Here is a 24,291-nt window from a genome sequence, read left to right as displayed (position 1 = left end):
TTTCATGTCTCCTCCGTTACTTTTCTCGGTTCCGTTATTTCCGCTGAAGGCATTCAGATGGATTCCGCTAAGGTCCAAGCTGTCAGTGATTGGCCCGTTCCAAGGTCACGTGTCGAGTTGCAGCGCTTTTTAGGTTTCGCTAATTTCTATCGGCGTTTCATTCGTAATTTCGGTCAAGTTGCTGCCCCTCTCACAGCTCTTACTTCTGTCAAGACGTGTTTTAAGTGGTCCGGTTCCGCCCAGGGAGCTTTTGATCTTCTAAAAGAACGTTTTACGTCCGCTCCTATCCTCGTTACTCCTGACGTCACTAGACAATTCATTGTCGAGGTTGGCGCTTCAGAGGTAGGCGTGGGAGCCATTCTATCCCAGCGCTTCCAGTCTGACGATAAGGTTCATCCTTGCGCTTATTTTTCTCATCGCCTGTCGCCATCTGAGCGCAACTATGATGTGGGTAACCGTGAACTGCTCGCCATCCGCTTAGCCCTAGGCGAATGGCGACAGTGGTTGGAGGGGGCGACCGTTCCTTTTGTCGTTTGGACAGACCATAAGAACCTTGAGTACATCCGTTCTGCCAAACGACTTAATGCCCGTCAAGCTCGTTGGGCGTTGTTTTTCGCTCGTTTCGAGTTTGTGATTTCTTACCGTCCGGGTAGCAAGAACACCAAGCCTGATGCCTTATCCCGTCTGTTTAGTTCTTCTGTGGCTTCTACTGATCTCGGGGATTCTTCCTTATGGGCGTGTTGTCGGGTTGACAGTCTGGGGAATTGAAAGACAGGTTAAGCAAGCACTCACGCACACTGCGTCGCCGCGCGCTTGTCCTAGTAACCTCCTTTTCGTTCCTGTTTCCACTCGTCTGGCTGTTCTTCAGTGGGCTCACTCTGCCAAGTTAGCTGGTCATCCCGGTGTTCGAGGCACTCTTGCGTCTATTCGCCAGCGCTTTTGGTGGCCGACTCAGGAGCGTGACACGCGCCGTTTCGTGGCTGCGTGTTCAGACTGCGCGCAGAAGAAGTCTGGTAATTTTTTTCTGCTTCTGCTCCTGGTCTTGCTGGGTCTCAGTCTGTTCCCTGCCATCGCATCTCTCCTGTTCTTGTCCCTGCCCTTGCTGTGTCTCAGTCTGTCCCTAGTTCTCATTTTTTTTTTAGAGTAGTACCCTAGTTTCCCTTTTTATCGTTTTCGTTACGGTCCTGAGGAGAGGAGTTGGGTTCTTTCTCGGGACGTGCTGGACCGTTTGATCTATGATTTCCTCCGTTGCTGCCAGTGTTCCTCCTCGAGAGCGCCAGGAGGCGCTCGGTGAGTGGGGGGTACTGTCATGTTTGTCATTTATTATCATGTCTTGTCCCTGTGCTCCCCATGCTATTCGTTTCCCTCTGCTGGTCTTATTTGGTTCTTTCCCTCCTATCCCTCTCTCTCCCCCTCCCTCTCTCACTCTCTCGCTCTCTCTTCTCTCTATCGTTCCGTTCCTGCTCCCAGCTGTTCCTATTCCCCTAATCATCATTTAGTCTTCCCACACCTGTTCCCGATCCTTTCCCCTGATTAGAGTCCCTATTTATTCCTTTGTGATCCGTTCCTGTGCCGTCGGTTCCTTGTATTGTATTCACCATGCTGTGATTGCGTTTCGCCCTGTCCTGTCGTGTTTTTGCCGTGATTGTGTATCACCCTGTCCTGTCGTGTTTTGTGCCTTCATCAGACGCTGCGTGTGAGCAGGTGTCTCAGTCGACTACGGCCTGCGCCTACCCGAAGCGACCTGCAGTCTGTGGCCGCTTCTCCAGTTGTTTTCCCCTCTACAATCTAGAGGATTTCTGTTATTCCGTTTTGAACATTAATAAACTCTGTTTCTGTTAAGTCGCGTTTGGGTCCTCGTTCACCTGCATGACACATTCTCTCTCTCAGAAAGCCATGGACATCATTCTCTCTGTCAGAAAGCTATGGACATCATTCTCTCTGTCAGAAAGCCATGGACATCATTCTCTCTCTCAGAAAGCCATTGACATCATTCTCTCTCTGTCAGAAAGCCATGGACATCATTCTCTCTCTGTCAGAAAGCCATGGACATCATTCTCTCTCTCTGTCAGAAAGCCATTGACATCATTCTCTCTCTGTCAGAAAGCCATGGACATCATTCTCTCTCTGTCAGAAAGCCATGGACATCATTCTCTCTCTGTCAGAAAGCCATGGACATCATTCTCTCTCTGTCAGAAAGCCATTGACATCATTCTCTCTCTGTCAGAAAGCCATGGACATCATTCTCTCTCTGTCAGAAAGCCATTGACCTCATTCTCTCTCTGTCAGAAAGCCATGGACATCATTCTCTCTGTCAGAAAGCCATGGACATCATTCTCTCTCTCAGAAAGCCATTGACATCATTCTCTCTGTCAGAAAGCCATGGACATCATTCTCTCTCAGAAAGCCATGGACATCATTCTCTCTCTCAGAAAGCCATGGACATCATTCTCTCTCAGAAAGCCATGGACATCATTCTCTCTGTCAGAAAGCCATGGACATCATTCTCTCTCTCAGAAAGCCATGGACATCATTCTCTCTCTCTGTCAGAAAGCCATGGACATCATTCTCTCTCTCTCAGAAAGCCATGGACATCATTCTCTCTGTCAGAAAGCCATGGACATCATTCTCTCTGTCAGAAAGCCATGGACATCATTCTCTCTCAGAAAGCCATTTGACTTCCACTATGAGAAACAAGAGAACGTCACAGCTCCAGCTTGTGGGTCACATCTAAAAATACATTCCTCCGTTGTTGCAGCATGCATAAAAAAATGCAACTGGTTAACCATTTGTCAAGCAACTTTGCATAATGTTACCTATGGGATGTTACCTATGAGAGGCCATAATGTTACCTATGGGATGTTACCTATGAGAGGCCATAATGTTACCTATGGGATGTTACCAATGGAAGGCCATAATGTTACCTATGGGATGTTACCTATGGAAGGCCATAATGTTACCTATGGGATGTTACCTATGGAAGGCCATAATGTTACCTATGGGATGTTACCTATGGAAGGCCATAATGTTACCTATGGGATGTTACCTATGGAAGGCCATAATGTTACCTATGGGATGTTACCTATGGAAGGCCATAATGTTACCTATGGGATGTTACCTATGGAAGGCCATAATGTTACCTATGGGATGTTACCTATGGAAGGCCATAATGTTACCTATGGGATGTTACCTATGGAAGGCCATAATGTTACCTATGGGATGTTACCTATGGAAGGCCATAATGTTACCTATGGGATGTTACCTATGGAAGGCCATAATGTTACCTATGGGATGTTACCTATGGAAGGCCATAATGTTACCTATGGGATGTTACCTATGGAAGGCCATAATGTTACCTATGGGATGTTACCTATGGAAGGCCATAATGTTACCTATGGAAGGCCATAATGTTACCTATGGGATGTTACCTATGGAAGGCCATAATGTTACCTATGGAAGGCCATTATGTTACCTGTACTATTGTAGTGGTGTCTTGTTAGTATCCTGTAGTACTGTAGTGGTATCCTGTAGTATTGTAGTGGTGTCTTGTTAGTATCCTGTAGTATTGTAGTGGTATCTTGGTAGTATCCTGTAGTATTGTAGTGGTATATTTTAGTATCCTGTAGTATTGTAGTGGTATCTTGTTAGTATCCTGTAGTACTGTAGTGGTATCTTGTTAGTATCCTGTAGTATTGTAGTGGTATCTTGTTAGTATCCTGTAGTACTGTAGTGGTATCTTGTTAGTATCCTGTAGTACTGTAGTGGTATCTTGTTAGTATCCTGTAGTACATTAGGGGTATCTTGTTACTATCCTGTAGTACTGTAGTGGTATCCTGTAGTACTGTAGTGGTATCTTGTTAGTATCCTGTAGTACTGTAGTGGTATCCTGTAGTATTGTAGTGGTATCTTGTTAGTATCATGTAGTACTGTAGTGGTATCCTGTAGTACTGTAGTGGTATCCTGTAGTACTGTAGTGGTATCCTGTAGTACTGTAGTGGTATCTTGTTAGTATCCTGTAGTACTGTAGTGGTATCCTGTAGTATTGTAGTGGTATCGTGTTAGTATCATGTAGTACTGTAGTGGTATCCTGTAGTACTGTAGTGGTATCCTGTAGTACTGTAGTGGTATCCTGTAGTATTGTAGTGGTATCTTGTTACTATCCTGTAGTACTGTAGTGGTATCTTGTTAGTATCCTGTAGTTCTGTAGTGGTATCTTGTTAGTATCCTGTAGTACTGTAGTGGTATCTTGTTAGTATCCTGTAGTACTGTATTGGTATCTTGTTAGTATCCTGTAGTACTGTAGTGGTATCTTGTTAGTATCCTGTAGTACTGTAGTGGTATCTTGTTAGTATCTTGTAGTATTGTAGTGGTATCTTGTTAGTATCCTGTAGTGGTATCCTGTAGTACTGTAGTGGTATCTTGTTAGTATCCTGTAGTACTGTAGTGGTATCTTGTTAGTATCCTGTAGTACTGTAGTGGTATCTTGTTAGTATCCTGTAGTATTGTAGTGGTATCTTGTTACTATCCTGTAGTACTGTAGTGGTATCTTGTTAGTATCCTGTAGTTCTGTAGTGGTATCTTGTTAGTATCCTGTAGTATTGTAGTGGTATCTTGTTAGTATCCTGTAGTATTGTAGTGGTATCTTGTTAGTATCCTGTAGTACTGTAGGGGTATCCTGTAGTATTGTAGTGGTATCCAGTAGTACTGTAGTGGTATCCTGTAGTATTGTAGTGGTATCTTGTTAGTATCCTGTAGTATTGTAGTGGTATCGTGTTAGTATCCTGTAGTACTGTAGGGGTATCTTGTTAGTATCCTGTAGTATTGTGGTGGTATCTTGTTAGTATCCTGTAGTATTGTAGTGGTATCTTGTTAGTATCCTGTAGTACTGTAGTGGTATCTTGTTAGTATCCTGTACTATTGTAGTGGTATCTTGTTAGTATCCTGTAGTACTGTATTGGTATCTTGTTAGTATCCTGTACTATTGTAGTGGTATCTTGTTAGTATCCTGTAGTACTGTAGTGGTATCTTGTTAGTATCCTGTAGTATTGTAGTGGTATCTTGTTAGTATCCTGTAGTACTGTAGTGGTATCTTGTTAGTATCCTGTAGTATTGTAGTGGTATCTTGTTAGTATCCTGTAGTACTGTAGTGGTATCTTGTTAGTATCCTGTAGTATTGTAGTGGTATCTTGTTAGTATCCTGTAGTACTGTAGTGGTATCTTGTAGTACTGTAGTGGTAACTTGTTAGTATCCTGTGGTATTGTAGTGGTATCTTGTTAGTATCCTGTAGTACTGTAGTGGTATCTTGTTAGTATCCTGTACTATTGTAGTGGTATCTTGTTAGTATCCTGTAGTACTGTAGTGGTATCTTGTTAGTATCCTGTAGTATTGTAGTGGTATCTTGTTAGTATCCTGTAGTACTGTAGTGGTATCTTGTTAGTATCCTGTACTATTGTAGTGGTATCTTGTTAGTATCCTGTAGTACTGTAGTGGTATCTTGTTAGTATCCTGTAGTACTGTAGTGGTATCTTGTTAGTATCCTGTAGTACTGTAGTGGTATCTTGTTAGTATCCTGATACTGTAGTATCACAAGAAAGGGTTGTTAGCTGAGATAAAAAGGTCACAGAATAGTCTCTCTGGCCAGACTCAGGGTGCTAGTCTCTGCACGCTCCACACAGAGGTGTCTCTGGCTCAGGGCTCTGTGAGGAGGCTCTACAGTAAGGATGGTGTCTCTGGCTCAGGGCTCTGTGAGGAGACTCTACAGTAAGGATGGTGTTTCTGGCCAGACTCAGGGCTCTGTGAGGAGACTCTACAGTAAGGATGGTGTTTCTGGCCAGACTCAGGGCTCTGTGAGGAGACTCTACAGTAAGGATGGTGTCTCTGGTTCAGGGCTCTGTGAGGAGACTCTACAGTAAGGATGGTGTCTGGCCAGACTCAGGGCTCTGTGAGGAGACTCTACAGTAAGGATGGTGTCTCTGGCTCAGGGCTCTGTGAGGAGACTCTACAGTAAGGATGGTGTCTCTGGCTCAGGGCTCTGTGAGGAGACTCTACAGTAAGGATGGTGTCTCTGGCTCAGGGCTCTGTGAGGAGACTCTACAGTAAGGATGGTGTCTCTGGCTCAGGGCTCTGTGAGGAGACTCTACAGTAAGGATGGTGTCTCTGGCTCAGGGCTCTATGAGGAGACTCTACAGTAAGGATGGTGTCTGGCCAGACTCAGGGCTCTCATTATAATAGTGAGAAGACATTTATCTGATATCTGTAGGATGATGTTGATCATTATAATAGTGAGAAGACATTTATCTGATATCTGTAGGATGATGTTGATCATTATAATAGTGAGAAGACATTTATCTGATGTAAAAGTCTAACTACAGGTTGCGTCCCAAACTGTATGTATGTGGTCAATGGATTTGGGGTCACTAGAAAAGAGCAGAGGCTACTCTGACAAAAAGCTGCCACTTCCTATACAGCTTAACAGGGATACCAAACAATGACTTGTTTATATTCAGTAACTGTACAGTAAACTATACAGTGACTTATACAGTGACTTATACAGTGACTTATACAGTAACTATATAGTGACTTATACAGTGACTTATACAGTAACCTATACAGTGACTTATACAGTAACCTATACAGTGACTTATACAGTAACTATATAGTGACTTATACAGTAACTATATAGTGACTTATACAGTGACTTATACAGTAACTATACAGTGACTTATACAGTAACTATATAGTGACTTATACAGTAACTATATAGTGACTTATACAGTGACTTATACAGTAACCTATACAGTGACTTATACAGTAACTATATAGTGACTTATACAGTGACTTACACAGTGACTTACAGTGACTTATACAGTAACCTATACAGTAACTATACAGTGACTTATACAGTGACTTACACAGTGACCTACAGTGACTTATACAGTAACTATATAGTGACTTATACAGTGACTTACACAGTGACCTACATAGTGACCTACACAGTGACCTTCACAGTGCAGATTTGTGAAGCATGTTTCCATTAAATAATGGAAGACTGAGGCGTCATCATTTGACTGTGACTTGTTCTTATGTCTATCCAGAGGGTATCACTGACCTCCATAGAAATGTACTAGACATCATCTACTGTCTTTTCAATGGCTGCTTCCGTGAGAGCAAGTCAACCCTCTATCCACCTCTATGTTTACGTGTCCTGTACTTCCTGTTTCCCCCCAGCCGAGCTGGACTCTGAGCACGCCCAGAAGGTGCTGGACATGGAACACGCCCAGCAGGGGAAGCTGAAGGAGAGGCAGAAGTACTTTGAAGAAGCTTTCCAACAGGACATGGATCAGTACCTCTCTACTGGCTACCTGCAGATCACTGACAGAAGAGGTGAGCTGGAACCCAGAACACACACTGTGTGGCTCCCCTTTTTATAGTGCACTGCTTTGGACCATAGCACTACGGGCCCTGGGAAGTAGTGCACTACGGGCCTGTAGGAAATAGGGGTCCATTTGGAACACTACCTCTGTTGATACGGCAGGGGGCGGCAGGGTAGCCTAGTGGTTAGAGTGGAGGGCGGCAGGGTAGCCTAGTGGTTAGAGTGGAGGGCGGCAGGGTAGCCTAGTGGTTAGAGTGGAGGGGGCGGCAGGGTAGCCTAGTGGTTAGAGTGGAGGGGCGGCAGGGTAGCCTAGTGGTTAGAGTGGAGGGGCGGCAGGGTAGCCTAGTGGTTAGAGTGGAGGGCGGCAGGGTAGCCTAGTGGTTAGAGTGGAGGGGCGGCAGGGTAGCCTAGTGGTTAGAGTGGAGGGCGGCAGGGTAGCCTAGTGGTTAGAGTGGAGGGGCGGCAGGGTAGCCTAGTGGTTAGAGTGGAGGGGCGGCAGGGTAGCCTAGTGGTTAGAGTGGAGGAGCGGCAGGGTAGCCTAGTGGTTAGAGTGGAGGGCGGCAGGGTAGCCTAGTGGTTAGAGTGGAGAGGCGGCAGGGTAGCCTAGTGGTTAGAGTGGAGGGCGGCAGGGTAGCCTAGTGGTTAGAGTGGAGGGGCGGCAGGGTAGCCTAGTGGTTAGAGTGGAGGGCGGCAGGGTAGCCTAGTGGTTAGAGTGGAGGGCGGCAGGGTAGCCTAGTGGTTAGAGTGGAGGGGCGGCAGGGTAGCCTAGTGGTTAGAGTGGAGGGTTGGCAGGGTAGCCTAGTGGTTAGAGTGGAGGGGCGGCAGGGTAGCCTAGTGGTTAGAGTGGAGGGGCGGCAGGTAGCCTAGTGGTTAGAGCGTTGGACTAGTAACCGAAAGGTTGCTAGATCGAATCCCTGAGCTGACAAGATAAAAATCTGTCGTTCTGCCCCTGAACAAGGTAGTTAACCCACTGTTTCTAGGCCGTCATTGAAAATAAGAATTTGTTCTTAACTGACTTGCCAAGTTAAATAAAGATAAAATTAAAATAATAAACGTCGCAGAAGGTCAAAGAAAGGCTCATTTAAAAAGGTTGACTTGTGTTTTAAGAGGATATTTTCTGTATTGACTTTGGTCTGGTGTAACTGCTGTTTTGGCGTAGATTCTATGACTTTTCCCTTGTTCTGCTCTGTCTGGGACATTGAGCTTTACAATAACCAGTGATGCTACGCCGGTTAATGGACTGTTTCCTACGTCTTTTATTGTGCTTCCCCTTCCTGCTTTCATCATACTTGAGGTATGATAGTGCTGTCTGTCTGTGTGTCTCATGTCAGAGCTGTGTTGTCTGTAACAGTGACGTGTGTGTATATTCAGTGTTGTGCTGTTGTACGGTCTGTCCGTCTGTAACAGTGATGTGTGTATCTTCAGTGTTGTACTGTCTGTCAGTCTGTAACAGTGACGGGTGTGTGTGTGTGTGTGTGTGTGTGTGTGTGTGTGTGTGTGTGTGTGTGTGTGTGTGTGTGTGTGTGTGTGTGTGTGTGTGTGTGTGTGTGTGTGTGTGTGTGTGTGTGTGTGTGTGTGTGTGTGTGTCTTCAGTGTTGTACTGTCTTGTCAGTCTAACAGTGACGTGTGTATCTTCAGTGTTGTGCTGTTGTACTGTCTGTCAATCTGTAACAGTGACGTGTGTGTGTGTATCTTCAGTGTTGTACTGTCCGCCAGTCTGGGTTCTGAATTGGTCATTCCGTGATTCCTCACCCCATCTCCTCACCTCCCTTTCAACCACAGTGGAGGATAAGTTCCAAGGTTCCTTGTGAGAAATGGAGGCAGGATGGGACTGCGGAACAGTAGCGGTGTGGTGCAGCTGCAGTGTGAAGTGACGCTGGCTGTGTGTGTCGCTCCACAGGGCCAATAGGTAGCATGTCTTCCATGGAGGTGAACGTTGACGTTCTGGAACAGATGGACCTGATGGACGTGTCGGACCATGAAGCCCTCGACGTCTTTCTCAACTCTGGAGGAGAAGACGACAGCCTGACCTCCTCACTCACCTCAGGTAGTTATCCACAGCCTGACCTCCTCACTCACCTCAGGTAGTTATCAACAGCCTGACCTCCTCACTCACCTCAGGTAGTTATCAACACAGTGCACTCTGTATGGAATAACCAACTCAGTGGCCTTGTGATTAGTGTCCTCCCTGAAATTGGAGGATTGGGGTAGCTTCACGCTACGGAAACAGGAGATAGACTAGTGTCCTGTCCAGGAGGTGTACTGGTACATCAAGCTGCCTCATTACAGAAACAGGAGATAGACTAGTGTCCTGTCCAGGGGGTGTCCTGGTACATAAAGCTGCCTCACTACAGAAACAGGAGATAGACTAGTGTCCTGTCCAGGGGTGTCCTGGTACATCAAGCTGCCTCATTACAGAAACAGGAGATAGACTAGTGTCCTGTCCAGGGGGTGTCCTGGTACATAAAGCTGCCTCACTACAGAAACAGGAGATAGACTAGTGTCCTGTCCAGGGGGTGTCCTGGTACATCAAGCTGCCTCATTACAGAAACAGGAGATAGACTAGTGTCCTGTCCAGGGGGTGTCCTGGTACATCAAGCTGTCTCACTACAGAAACAGGAGATAGACTAGTGTCCTGTCCAGGAGGTGTCCTGGTACATCAAGCTGTCTCACTACAGAAACAGGAGATAGACTAGTGTCCTGTCCAGGGGGTGTCCTGGTACATCAAGCTGTCTCACTACAGAAACAGGCTTGCAGAAGGCTTGCTACTTATTTGTATTAATTTATGTAGGGAATAGGGTGCAATTTGGGACGACCATTTGTTGATATCATGTAGCCACCAATGGTACAGAGACAGTATGACTAATGCTATCACGTAGCCACCAACGGTACAGAGACAGTATGGCTAATGCTATCACGTAGCCACCAACGGTACAGAGACAGTATGGCTAATGCTATCACGTAGCCACCAACGGTACAGAGACAGTATGGCTAATGCTATCACGTAGCCACCAACGGTACAGAGACAGTATGGCTAATGCTATCACGTAGCCATCAACGGTACAGAGACAGTATGGCTAATGCTATCACGTAGCCACCAACGGTACAGAGACAGTATGGCTAATGCTATCACGTAGCCACCAACGGTACAGAGACAGTATGGCTAATGCTATCACGTAGCCACCAATGGTACAGAGACAGTATGGCTAATGCTATCACGTAGCCATCAACGGTACAGAGACAGTATGGCTAATGCTATCACGTAGCCATCAACAGTACAGAGACAGTATGGCTAACGCTATCACGTAGCCACCAACGGTACAGAGACAGTATGGCTAATGCTATCACGTAGCCACCAACGGTACAGAGACAGTATGACTAACGCTATCACGTAGCCATCAACAGTACAGAGACAGTATGGCTAATGCTATCACGTAGCCACCAACGGTACAGAGACAGTATGGCTAATGCTATCACGTAGCCACCAACGGTACAGAGACAGTATGGCTAATGCTATCACGTAGCCACCAACGGTACAGAGACAGTATGACTAATGCTATCACGTAGCCACCAACGGTACAGAGACAGTATGACTAATGCTATCACGTAGCCATCAACAGTACAGAGACAGTATGGCTAATGCTATCACGTAGCCATCAACAGTACAGAGACAGTATGACTAATGCTATCACGTAGCCATCAACAGTACAGAGACAGTATGGCTAATGCTATCACGTAGCCACCAACTGTACAGAGACCGTATTCGCTTGTGTCCATTTAGTCATGTAATTAAGTGCGTTGCTAGCGAGCCACTTTCTTATGAACGCATGGTATCAAAGCATGCGCGTGCGTCACCCTGGTGATAACAGAGTTGTGTTGTCACGAGTTCAAACAAAACAGAGGTTATACACTGCAGCACACTAGAATCACATGATGAAACATGTGGTTGAGTCCCAAATGGAACCCTGTATCCCATATATGGGCAGAGCCGTGATGTTGGACTGATCCCCTCTCCCTCCCTCCTGTCCCCCAGGTCCAGACCCTGAGTCGTTGTCCTCTGAGATCTCCCTGCGGGTGCCCACCCAGGCGGAACTGAGGAACAAGCCGTCTTCCTTCTCCTCCATGGAGCCAGGCTCAGCCAGCCAGGACACCAGCCTGGGGGAGTGCCAGGACACCAGCCAGGACACCAGCCTGGGGGAGTGCCAGGAGGGGGAGGGCAGCGAGGCCAGCGGAGACGGAGACCAGCCCCTGGTACTGCCAGACGAGGAGGAAGTGCAGGCCGACACAGCCCTGGTGTCGTTGCCCGAGGCAGAGACGTTCAAGAACTCTGACGACAGCGACTCGCAGGCCTCTTAGGAGCCGTCACAGAGCTGCCCCCTGGATGAGACTGGCTCTAGGGGTATAGGGTAGCTCCTAGACGCTGATCTGGGGCTCCGTTTTGCATTTTTCCCCAAAGAAACTTTTTTCTTTTCTGTTTTTTATAACTGAAATGTAGCTTCCTTCCTTGTATCCAATTATATCTAAGTAAATAATAATAAAGTTGTTTAAAATGTTCAAGGGACTGCATTCTTCAGACATTACACTGGGAGTTTAAACCAAAGCTTTGAAGTCAATAACTAGAATAGCTTGGTGGTTCTTAAACACAGAGATGTTTGGGCGGGATGCTTGGAGGGTACAGACACACGGCACTGAGAAGAACACATTTGGATAGACACTGTCAAACCTTTTTATTCAACCTTAATGGGTACTAACAAATAAAATAGAAAATAAAACGGTCATTGTCCAACTTGAATCAGCATGGAAGGAAACAGAATCAGAGAAATGAGACGGTCGGCTGTAATGAGCCTGTTGTAAAAAAAACAACCAAAACATTAAGCTTTTAAAAAACATCCAACTCTGTATATATGTGAACTTCGAAAAATGGCTAGTTTTTGTAAGGGGTCTCAACAAGCTGATTTGAAAGGACTCTTGTCGCGAGGCTGGAGTGCAACAACAGGAGTTACTCCTTCTGTACATAGTAGATTTTAGCATTTTTATTATTCTTCTACTTATTTTCCCTTTTCATAAAAAAAAGTTTAGGTAAAAAACGAGGGGATTCAAACTATGCAGCACTTCTCCATACTTGTTACCAGGGCAACCCGGGCCCCATACAACTAATGTCCAACACGGTTGACACAAGGGTTGTGATACAATGTATTTATTTTTTTGTCTGCACAAAAAATGTTTACACAACCATTTCACCGTCTCCACAACACTTGTGTAATTCTAGATTTGTTTTGTATCACAACCCTTGTTTATACGGGGCCACAGAAGTAACTGGTGGTGGAGGGGGGGTAAGGCTTTTCTTCATAAATCCCCTACTCCAAAACACTGCATTCCATTCCTTAAAAGGCTCAGGTACATGTAGACAATGACAATGTTTTATACGTACAATGCTGTTGTGGTTTTCAGATTTTGTTCTTTGATAAAAACACCTGGACTGTGACTCTCCCAAATGGCACCCTATTCCTTATATTAGTGCCCTTGGGGCTCGGGTCAAAATTAGTGCTCTAAATAGGGGATAGGCTGCCATTTGGAACGCAGTCCCGCAGACCCAAGAGTTGCAGGTCAAGAGCCTGTAAGGGTCTAGAGTGGATAACTTGGTCACAAAACAAAAACTATCGGCACCAGAAGTAATTGAAAATGATTAGTATGCATTTTCTTATTTTTTAGGCACAGTGTTTCACACACAAATGGTCAGATGAGCGGTGTGAAGCCCATGATTACCGTTCCACTCTTGGCCAATTCTCTAAATAATTATAACATCAATGATCTGAGAAGGGGCCCTGTTTTAATACTGAGGCCAGGGTCGTATTCACTAGGAACCAAAAGGGCCAAAACGGGGAGGGACTACCTGAACATGTCCAATAAGGAACGCTTGTTTTTTTTTCTGTTTGCAAAAAGTTTTGCGACGTTTAGCACTAATAAACACAACCCACTTTTTGCGCTCCGCTGGAACAATCTTTGTATCGTAATTCATGTATTACAAACCCCTGAAGAGCCTTATTACTGGTTGGAGTCTAAACGCAAAACTGTGTAGAATCAACTTATTGGTAACAAGTTCTAAAACGTGTTCACAGTTCAGGATGCAGTCCAATGGCTTTGAGCAAAAGAGAAATGATCATTATTATTACTACTACTACACCAAAGACAGTATAAATCGAGCACCAAGATGTAGCACCAGGGAAGTGAAGTCTGTAGGTAATAACAGTAGGTGTAGCTAGGAGGATATTGTGATATCTAGATACAATATACAGTATTGGACGAAGGGCTGGGTTTCAATCCATATCGATGAAGATCCACGCTAACATTTTTAAAGCTAATTTCCAATTGAGCTGAGATACGCTGGGAACGTTGCCTTCAAATTTCAATTGAGCTGTAACGCGGATCCTTCGATACGGAACTGAATCCAGCCATTAATGCCTCTTAAAAACATGTTTTTTTTTTTACTCTAGTGCAAAAGCCGTGGTTTAAGGAGCACATTCTCTACACTGAGCAGAGAGAAATGTACCGTAGTGAAGCACTGGTCCTGTTGGAACACCTCAGAAGTCCTTCCTTCCTTCCTTCCTTTGAAGTAATCACAGGTGTGAATCGGTTGGATTGGTGACAGTAATTGGGTGGTAGTGACCTAACCACTTGTGTTTACCTCAAAGAACCCAGGAAGGAAGGATGTGAAGTAATGGAACGTGGCCGCCATGATGTGAGTTATTTAGAGCTGAGGGCGGTCTTGGGCAGGGTGGAGGAGGGGAGGCGTGTGAGGGACACAGTGATGGAGGTTCTGTTTCGGGCGCTGCGTTTGGCCGGGGTGGACGCCTCACCGGGGCCCTGAAGTCCTCTCGTCCCTCTCCTCTTCTCAGCGCCGCTCTTCTCCAGCACTCTCCCACACACCCTGCTCACCAGATGGTTGATTTGGTCCTGAGAGGAAGAGGAATTGGAATCAGGAGAAGAAGAATGTGGGTTGACATTGAAGAGTGGGTGTAGTAGTGTAGTTTACTGTAGTAGTGTGTAGTGTACTGTAGTAGTGTACTGTAGCAGTGTACTGTAGTAGTGTACTGTAGCAGTGTACTGTAGTAGTGTACTGTAGTAGTGTGTAGTGTACTGTAGTAGTGTACTGTAGCAGTGTACTGTAGCAGTGTACTGTAGCAGTGTACTGTAGTAGTGTGTAGTGTACTGTAGTAGTGTACTGTAGTAGTGTGTAGTGTACTGTAGTAGTGTACTGTAGCAGTGTACTGTAGCAGTGTACTGTAGTAGTGTGTAGTGTACTGTAGTAGTGTACTGTAGTAGTGTGTAGTGTACTGTAGTAGTGTACTGTAGTAGTGTACTGTAGCAGTGTACTGTAGTCGTGTACTGTAGTCGTGTGTAGTGTACTGTAGCAGTGTACTGTAGCAGTGTACTGTAGCAGTGTACTGTAGCAGTGTGTAGTGTACTGTAGTCGTGTACTGTAGTAGTGTACTGTAGTAGTGTATAGTGTACTGTAGTAGTGTACTGTAGTAGTGTACTGTAGTAGTGTACTGTAGCAGTGTACTGTAGTCGTGTGTAGTGTACTGTAGTAGTGTACTGTAGTAGTGTACTGTAGCAGTGTACTGTAGTCGTGTACTGTAGTCGTGTACTGTAGTGTACTGTAGTAGTGTACTGTAGTAGTGTGTAGTGTACTGTAGTAGTGTGTAGTGTACTGTAGTCGTGTGTAGTGTACTGTAGTAGTGTACTGTAGTAGTGTACTGTAGTCGTGTACTGTAGTCGTGTAGTGTAGTAGTGTACTGTAGTAGTGTGTAGTGTAATAGTGTACTGTAGTAGTGTACTGTAGTAGTGTACTGTAGTAGTGTGTAGTGTACTGTAGTAGTGTGTAGTGTACTGTAGTACTGTAGTAGTTTACTGTAGTAGTGTAGTTCACTGTAGTAGAGTGTAGTTTACTGTAGTAGTGTGTAGTTTACTGTAGTAGTGTGTAGTTTACTGTAGTAGTGTAGTGTACTGTAGTAGTGTGTACTGTGGTAGTGTGTACTGCAGTAGTGTGTAGTGTAGTTTACTGTAGTAGTGTGTAGTGTACTGTAGTAGTGTGTAGTGTACTGTAGTAGTGTGTACTGTAGTAGTGTGTAGTGTACTGTAGTGTAGTGTAGTAGTGTGTAGTGTAGTTTACTGTAGTAGTGTGTAGTGTAGTGTACTGTAGTAGTGTAGTTTACTGTAGTAGTGTGTAGTGTAGTGTACTGTAGTAGTGTAGTTTACTGTAGTAGTGTGTAGTGTAGTTTACTGTAGTAGTGTGTAGTGTACTGTAGTAGTGTAGTTTACTGTAGTAGTGTGTACTGTAGTAGTGTGTACTGTAGTAGTGTGTAGTGTAGTTTACTGTAGTAGTGTGTAGTGTAGTAGTGTAGTGTACTGTAGTAGTGTAGTTTACTGTAGTAGTGTGTACTGTAGTAGTGTGTAGTGTAGTTTACTGTAGTAGTGTGTAGTGTAGTAGTGTGTAGTGTAGTGTACTGTAGTAGTGTAGTTTACTGTAGTAGTGTGTACTGTAGTAGAGTGTACTGTAGTGTAGTAGTGTGTAGTGTAGTTTACTGTAGTAGTGTGTAGTGTAGTAGTGTGTAGTGTACTATAGTAGTGTAGTTTACAGTAGTAGTGTGTAGTGTACTGTAGTGTAGTAGTGTAGTTTACTGTAGTAGTGTGTAGTGTAGTAGTGTGTAGTGTAGTGTACTGTAGTAGTGTAGTTTACTGTAGTAGTGTGTAGTGTGTAGTGTACTGTAGTGTAGTAGTGTGTAGTGTAGTTTACTGTAGTAGTGTGTAGTGTAGTAGTGTGTAGTGTAGTGTACTGTAGGAGTGTAGTTTACTGTAGTAGTGTAGTGTACTGTAGTAGTGTAGTTTACTGTAGTAGTGTGTAGTGTAGTAGTGTGTAGTGTAGTGTACTGTAGTAGTGTAGTTTACTGTAGTAGTGTGTAGTGTAGTAGTGTGTAGTGTAGTGTACTGTAGTAGTGTAGTTTACTGTAGTAGTGTAGTGTACTGTAGTAGTGTAGTGTACTGTAGTAGTGTAGTGTACTGTAGTAGTGTAGTGTACTGTAGTAGTGTAGTGTACTGCAGTAGTGTAGTGTACTGTAGTAGTGTAGTGTAATGTAGTAGTTTACTGTAGTAGTGTAGTTCACTGTAGTAGAGTGTAGTTTACTGTAGTAGTGTGTAGTTTACTGTAGTAGTGTGTAGTTTACTGTAGTAGTGTAGTGTACTGTAGTAGTGTGTACTGTGGTAGTGTGTACTGCAGTAGTGTGTAGTGTAGTTTACTGTAGTAGTGTGTAGTGTACTGTAGTAGTGTGTAGTGTACTGTAGTAGTGTGTACTGTAGTAGTGTGTAGTGTAGTTTACTGTAGTAGTGTGTAGTGTACTGTAGTGTAGTGTAGTAGTGTGTAGTGTAGTGTACTGTAGTAGTGTAGTTTACTGTAGTAGTGTGTAGTGTAGTGTACTGTAGTAGTGTAGTTTACTGTAGTAGTGTGTAGTGTAGTGTACTGTAGTAGTGTGTAGTGTACTGTAGTAGTGTAGTTTACTGTAGTAGTGTGTACTGTAGTAGTGTGTACTGTAGTAGTGTGTACTGTAGTAGTGTGTAGTGTAGTTTACTGTAGTAGTGTGTAGTGTAGTAGTGTAGTGTACTGTAGTAGTGTAGTTTACTGTAGTAGTGTGTACTGTAGTAGTGTGTAGTGTAGTTTACTGTAGTAGTGTGTAGTGTAGTAGTGTGTAGTGTAGTGTACTGTAGTAGTGTAGTTTACTGTAGTAGTGTGTACTGTAGTAGAGTGTACTGTAGTGTAGTAGTGTGTAGTGTAGTTTACTGTAGTAGTGTGTAGTGTAGTAGTGTGTAGTGTACTATAGTAGTGTAGTTTACAGTAGTAGTGTGTAGTGTACTGTACTGTAGTAGTGTAGTTTACTGTAGTAGTGTGTAGTGTAGTAGTGTGTAGTGTAGTGTACTGTAGTAGTGTAGTTTACTGTAGTAGTGTGTAGTGTGTAGTGTACTGTAGTGTAGTAGTGTGTAGTGTAGTTTACTGTAGTAGTGTGTAGTGTAGTAGTGTGTAGTGTAGTGTACTGTAGGAGTGTAGTTTACTGTAGTAGTGTAGTGTACTGTAGTAGTGTAGTTTACTGTAGTAGTGTGTAGTGTAGTAGTGTGTAGTGTAGTGTACTGTAGTAGTGTAGTTTACTGTAGTAGTGTGTAGTGTAGTAGTGTGTAGTGTAGTGTACTGTAGTAGTGTAGTTTACTGTAGTAGTGTAGTGTACTGTAGTAGTGTAGTGTACTGTAGTAGTGTAGTGTACTGTAGTAGTGTAGTGTACTGTAGTAGTGTAGTGTACTGTAGTAGTGTAGTGTACTGCAGTAGTGTAGTGTACTGTAGTAGTGTAGTGTAATGTAGTAGTGTAGTGTAGTAGTGTAGTTTACTGTAGTAGTGTAGTGTAGTAGTGTAGTGTACTGTAGTAGTGCAGTGTAGTAGTGTAGTGTACTGTAGTAGTGTACTGTAGTAGTGTAGTGTAGTGTAGTAGTGTAGTGTGTACTGTAGTGTAGTGTACTGTAGTACCTCGTCGTAACGGTACATCATTTTGAGGCCTCGGCAGGACTTGTGTTTTCTGTACGTACAGCAGGACACACTCCAGACAGAACACCACGTTCTCACTCTCCTGAACCACCTGCAGCGACATGAGGAGCATGCCATCAGGACAGAATAAACACATTTTCCCTCCTGAACCACCTGCAGTGACATGAGGAGCATGCCATCAGGACAGAATAAACACATTTTCCCTCCTGAACCATCTGCAGCGACATGAGGAGCATGCCATCAGGACAGAATAAACACATTTTCCCTCCTGAACCACCTGCAGTGACATGAGGAGCATGCCATCAGGACAGAATAAACACATTTTCCCTCCTGAACCATCTGCAGCGACATGAGGAGCATGCCATCAGGACAGAATAAACACATTTTCCCTCCTGAACCACCTGCAGCGACATGAGGAGCATGCCATCAGGACAGAATAAACACATTTTCCCTCCTGAACCACCTGCAGAGACATGAGGAGCATGCCATCAGGACACAGAATAAACACATTTTCCCTCCTGAACCATCTGCAGCGACATGAGGAGCATGCCATCAGGACACAGAATAAACACATTTTCCCTCCTGAACCACCTGCAGCGACATGAGGAGCATGCCATCAGGACAGAATAAACACATTTTCCCTCCTGAACCATCTGCAGCGACATGAGGAGCATGCCATCAGGACACAGAATAAACACATTTTCCCTCCAGAACCACCTGCAGCGACATGAGGAGCATGCCATCAGGACACAGAATAAACACATTTTCCCTCCTGAACCACCTGCAGTGACATGAGGAGCATGCCATCAGGACACAGAATAAACACATTTTCCCTCCTGAACCACCTGCAGCGACATGAGGAGCATGCCATCAGGACAGAATAAACACATTTTCCCTCCTGAACCATCTGCAGCGACATGAGGAGCATGCCATCAGGACAGAATAAACACATTTTCCCTCCTGAACCACCTGCAGCGACATGAGGAGCATGCCATCAGGACAGAATAAACACATTTTCCCTCCTGAACCATCTGCAGCGACATGAGGAGCATGCCATCAGGACAGAATAAACACATTTTCCCTCCTGAACCATCTGCAGCGACATGAGGAGCATGCCATCAGGACAGAATAAACACATTTTCCCTCCTGAACCATCTGCAGCGACATGAGGAGCATGCCATCAGGACACAGAATAAACACATTTTCCCTTCAGGGACAATAAAGTAAGACCGGTCTTTTTACAGGACATTTATGATTGACCCCCATCTGCAGACTTAACCATTGATGCCATCTCCACGGACATCAGGAAATGGCCTTTAGAAGGTGCCTTGTTGGCCGTACAGTGCTCTTGTCGACAACATGCCTTTGATTGAATCCTGCCTATGTTTGTGCCCAACCTTCCCGGCCCAGTAAAGACTCACCATGGAGAGGTAGCAGAGGTGTTGGCACACTTGGCAGCGTCGGTCTGAGGGTCGAGCCTCAGCCACTGGCGCTGGATCCTCCTGCTCTCTGACGAGGCCTGGTTGTCATGACTACAGTAGCGGGCAACAGACCGCAGCCCGGCGTCAAACAGATCCCTGCGTTGTCTCAACTCTGTATCCCTGGAACAGGTAGAGCAGACTGGTGTATCGTCTGTAACCAATGGCTACTGTTTACTCTTTTTTTTGTGGAAAGGGTCAATTTGAGATAGGTAACATGTTGTACTTTTAAATGAATGATGTATAGCTATTGATTCTTGGGTTACATTTCTCCAGCCCCACCCCACAGCTGTTTATTCAACAGGTGGAGGGGTGACTGCTGTTTATTCAACAGGTGGTGGGGTGACTGCTGTTTATTCAACAGGTGGTGGGGTGACTGCTGTTTATTCAACAGGTGGTGGGGTGACTGCTGTTTATTCAACAGGTGGAGGGGTGACTGCTGTTTATTCAACAGGTAGAGGGGTGACTGCTGTTTATTCAACAGGTGGAGGGGTGACTGCTGTTTATTCAACAGGTGGAGGGGTGACTGCTGTTTATTCAACAGGTGGAGGGGTGACTGCTGTTTATTCAACAGGTGGAGGGGTGACTGCTGTTTATTCAACAGGTGGAGGGGTGACTGCTGTTTATTCAACAGGTGGAGGGGTGACTGCTGTTTATTCAACAGGTGGAGGGGTGACTGCTGTTTATTCAACAGGTGGTGGGGTGACTGCTGTTTATTCAACAGGTGGTGGGGTGACTGCTGTTTATTCAACAGGTTGAGGGTGACTGCTGTTTATTCAACAGGTGGAGGGGTGACTGCTGTTTATTCAACAGGTGGAGGGGTGACTGCTGTTTATTCAACAGGTGGAGGGGTGACTGCTGTTTATTCAACAGGTGGAGGGGTGACTGCTGTTTATTCAACAGGTGGTGGGGTGACTGCTGTTTATTCAACAGGTGGTGGGGTGACTGCTGTTTATTCAACAGGTGGAGGGGTGACTGCTGTTTATTCAACAGGTGGAGAGTGACTGCTGTTTATTCAACAGGTGGAGGGGTGACTGCTGTTTATTCAACAGGTGGTGGGGTGACTGCTGTTTATTCAACAGGTGGTGGGGTGACTGCTGTTTATTCAACAGGTGGAGGGGTGACTGCTGTTTATTCAACAGGTGGTGGGATGACTGCTGTTTATTCAACAGGTGGAGGGGTGACTGCTGTTTATTCAACAGGTGGAGGGGTGACTGCTGTTTATTCAACAGGTGGTGGGGTGACTGCTGTTTATTCAACAGGTGGAGGGTGACTGCTGTTTATTCAACAGGTGGTGGGATGACTGCTGTTTATTCAACAGGTGGTGGGGTGACTGCTGTTTATTCAACAGGTGGAGGGGTGACTGCTGTTTATTCAACAGGTGGTGGGGTGACTGCTGTTTATTCAACAGGTGGAGGGGTGACTGCTGTTTATTCAACAGGTGGTGGGGTGACTGCTGTTTATTCAACAGGTGGAGGGGTGACTGCTGTTTATTCAACAGGTGATGGGGTGACTGCTGTTTATTCAACAGGTGGTGGGGTGACTGCTGTTTATTCAACAGGTGGTGACTGCTGTTTATTCAACAGGTGGGGGGGTGACTGCTGTTTATTCAACAGGTGGTGGGGTGACTGTTTTGTCAGTTTTTGAATCCCAGATTTCCCTTTTAAGAGTAGAATTACATTCCATGTATGATGATACAATGACAATACTGCTATTAATGCTGTGATCTACAATGATAATACTGCTATTGATACTGTGATCTACAATGATAATACTGCTATTAATACTGTGATCTACAACTATAATACTGCTATTAATACTGTGATCTACAAATATAGTACTGCTATTGATACTGTGATCTGCAAATATAGTACTGCTAAAAATGCTGTGATACAATGATACTGTGATCTACAATGATAATACTGCTATTGATACTGTGATCTGGAATGATAATACTGCTATTGATACTGTGATCTACAATGATAATACTGCTATTGATAATGTGATCTGGAATGATAATACTGCTATTGATACTGTGATCTACAATGATAATACTGCTATTAATACTGTGATCTACAATGATAATACTGCTATTGATACTGTAATCTGGAATGATAATACTGCTATTGATACTGTGATCTGGAATGATAATACTGCTATTAATACTGTGATCTACAATGATAATACTGCTATTAATACTGTGATCTACAATGATAATACTGCTATTAATACTGTGATCTACAATGATAATACTGCTATTGATACTGTGATCTACAATGATAATACTGCTATTGATACTGTGATCTACAATGATAATACTGCTATTAATACTGTGATCTACAATGATAATACTGCTATTAATACTGTGATCTACAATGATAATACTGCTATTGATACTGTGATCTACAATGATAATACTGCTATTGATACTGTGATCTACAATGATAATACTGCTATTGATACTGTGATCTGGAATGATAATACTGCTATTGATACTGTGATCTACAATGATAATACTGCTATTAATACTGTGATCTACAATGATAATACTGCTATTGATACTGTGATCTACAATGATAATACTGCTATTGATACTGTGATCTACAATGATAATACTGCTATTGATACTGTGATCTACAATGATAATACTGCTATTAATACTGTGATCTACAAGGATAATACTGTGATCTACTATGACACTGATCTACAAGGATAATACTGCTATTAATACTGTGATCTACAATGATAATACTGCTATTGATACTGTGATCTACAATGATAATACTGCTATTAATACTGTGATCTGGAATGATAATACTGCTATTGATACTGTGATCTGGAATGATAATACTGCTATTGATACTGTGATCTGGAATGATAATACTGCTATTGGTTAAATAGTTAAACCCACCTGAGGTCTTTGAGAAGTGAGGTCATGGTACTCAGAATGACACCATTCTCCCGTTTGGATTCTGACATTGCGATCTGGTACAGCAACTTCTCCATGGAGAAGGACCTCTCTATGCGTCGACATTTCAGCTCCTGGGAAGGAGAGGTAAGAGATATTTGAACATTTGATATGACAGGGTCTTTTCACAACATATCCCAGTTCAGATTAATGGAGGTGCTCAGTTTGGTGAACCCTCGCAAATCCCTCCTTTCATGCAGTAGATGTGTAGGGAACTAAGATCCATGTGGATAACAGAATCTTTGATAGTGAATTGACCAGCGGAACACTGGGTACACAGAGGCACTTTCTACCCTCAGTTTGTCCACTCTATCTAAACTGACTGACAGACAGACTGACTGACTGACTAAACTAAGCTGGTTAAGTCAGACTTTAGAGCCTGGTTTACCACCCCTTCGTGAGGAGCTTTCAGGACTGGAACTCAGTCAAACTGGCCACCCCAAGATGTACAGGAGCATGGAGAGGTACAGGACAGGTACAGGAGTTCATACTCTATGTGGTCAGACCCCTAAACGAAAATGGATTTTCGTTAATTTTAGCAAAGACATTTATATCATTTTAAAATTGTCTTGAATAACAATATATATATATTTTATTGTAACAGCAAAGTAATTCAGATTTTTTTTTAATGGAGAATTGAATCTCTATTAATGCCGAAGACCAATACTTTAAACAAACTGATCTTGCAACTTTATCTGTGAAAACAACATTTAACATGCCGATGCCAATGACTAGTAAAACTATACTAAATACTAGAGTAATGTTAGCATGGCACGTAACATTATAATACATTATGTACTGAATTAAACTCTACTCTTCTTTCAACTAATAGCTTTTCCTTCAAGTATTGATACGACGGGGGGCTCCAACCTTGGCAGCCTGGTATCCCGTGTTCAGCCACTGGGGGGTGGCGAAGTGCACTGTCTCGGAGACGCTGTAGCCGCAGCACACCTTGGAGACGAACGCCGCCGGGAAACAGACGACGAACTGGCCACTCTGCTGGACGGTCCGGTGCACTTTGATCCCCGCTCGACACAGCACCTCCGGAGAGATCTGGTGGGAGGGAGAGAGACAGAGAACATGTATTACCTAACGACCAAGTCTACATCCCAAATGGCATCCTGTTCCCTATATAGTGCACTACTTACACCCTGTTCCCTATATAGTGCACTACTTACACCCTGTTCCCTATATAGTGCACTACTTACACCCTGTTCCCTATATAGTGCACTACTTACACCCTGTTCCCTATATAGTGCACTACTTACACCCTGTTCCCTATATAGTGCACTACTTACACCCTGTTCCCTATATAGTGCACTACTTACACCCTGTTCCCTATATAGTGCACTAATTACACCCTGTTCCCTATATAGTGCAGATATTTTCACCAGAGCACAGTGTGTATGTGTGGGGACAGTGTTTCTGTAGTCCATGTTTATACTGTAGGGGGGACAGTGTTTCTGTAGTCCATGTTTATACTGTAGGGGGGGACAGTGTTTCTGTAGTCCATGTTTATACTGTAGGGGGAACAGTGTTTCTGTAGTCCATGTTTATACTGTAGGGGGGACAGTGTTTCTGTAGTCCATGTTTATACTGTAGGGGGGGACAGTGTTTCTGTAGTCCATGTTTATACTGTAGGGGGGGGAAAGTGTTTCTGTAGTCCATTTTTTATACTGTATGTGTGGACAGTGTTTCTGTAGTCCATGTTTATACTGTAGGGGGGGACAGTGTTTCTGTAGTCCATGTTTATACTGTAGGGGGGGAACAGTGTTTCTGTAGTCCATGTTTATACTGTATGTTTATACTGTGGACAGTGTTTCTGTAGTCCATGTTTATACTGTAAGGGGGGGAACAGTGTTTCTGTAGTCCATGTTTATACTGTAA

General features: G+C 44.1%; 1 protein-coding gene and 1 pseudogene across 2 annotated transcripts in view; one reads left to right on the top strand and one right to left on the bottom strand.

The window, feature by feature from the left end:
• The window catches only part of LOC124027258 (dysbindin-A-like), a 39,821-nt gene extending 27,891 nt beyond the window's left edge, over window positions 1-11,930 (top strand). For both annotated transcript variants that reach the window (XM_046339719.1, XM_046339720.1), the window contains 3 exons: window positions 7,229-7,384; window positions 9,274-9,420; window positions 11,407-11,930. In XM_046339719.1, coding sequence (XP_046195675.1) covers window positions 7,229-7,384; window positions 9,274-9,420; window positions 11,407-11,729 — 626 coding nt within the window. In that variant the 3' untranslated portion in view covers window positions 11,730-11,930. The remainder of the gene's footprint in view (window positions 1-7,228; window positions 7,385-9,273; window positions 9,421-11,406) is intronic.
• A 1,821-nt stretch (window positions 11,931-13,751) lies between these two features.
• Window positions 13,752-23,493, bottom strand: LOC124027257 (annotated as a pseudogene).
• Window positions 23,494-24,291: the final 798 nt, after the last annotated feature.

Source organism: Oncorhynchus gorbuscha, unplaced genomic scaffold (genome assembly GCF_021184085.1).
Source record: "Oncorhynchus gorbuscha isolate QuinsamMale2020 ecotype Even-year unplaced genomic scaffold, OgorEven_v1.0 Un_scaffold_3044, whole genome shotgun sequence".
Classification (NCBI taxonomy): domain Eukaryota; kingdom Metazoa; phylum Chordata; class Actinopteri; order Salmoniformes; family Salmonidae; genus Oncorhynchus; species Oncorhynchus gorbuscha.
The sequence above is the reverse complement of the archived record's forward strand: the minus strand, read 5'-3'. Positions and strand labels throughout refer to the sequence as shown.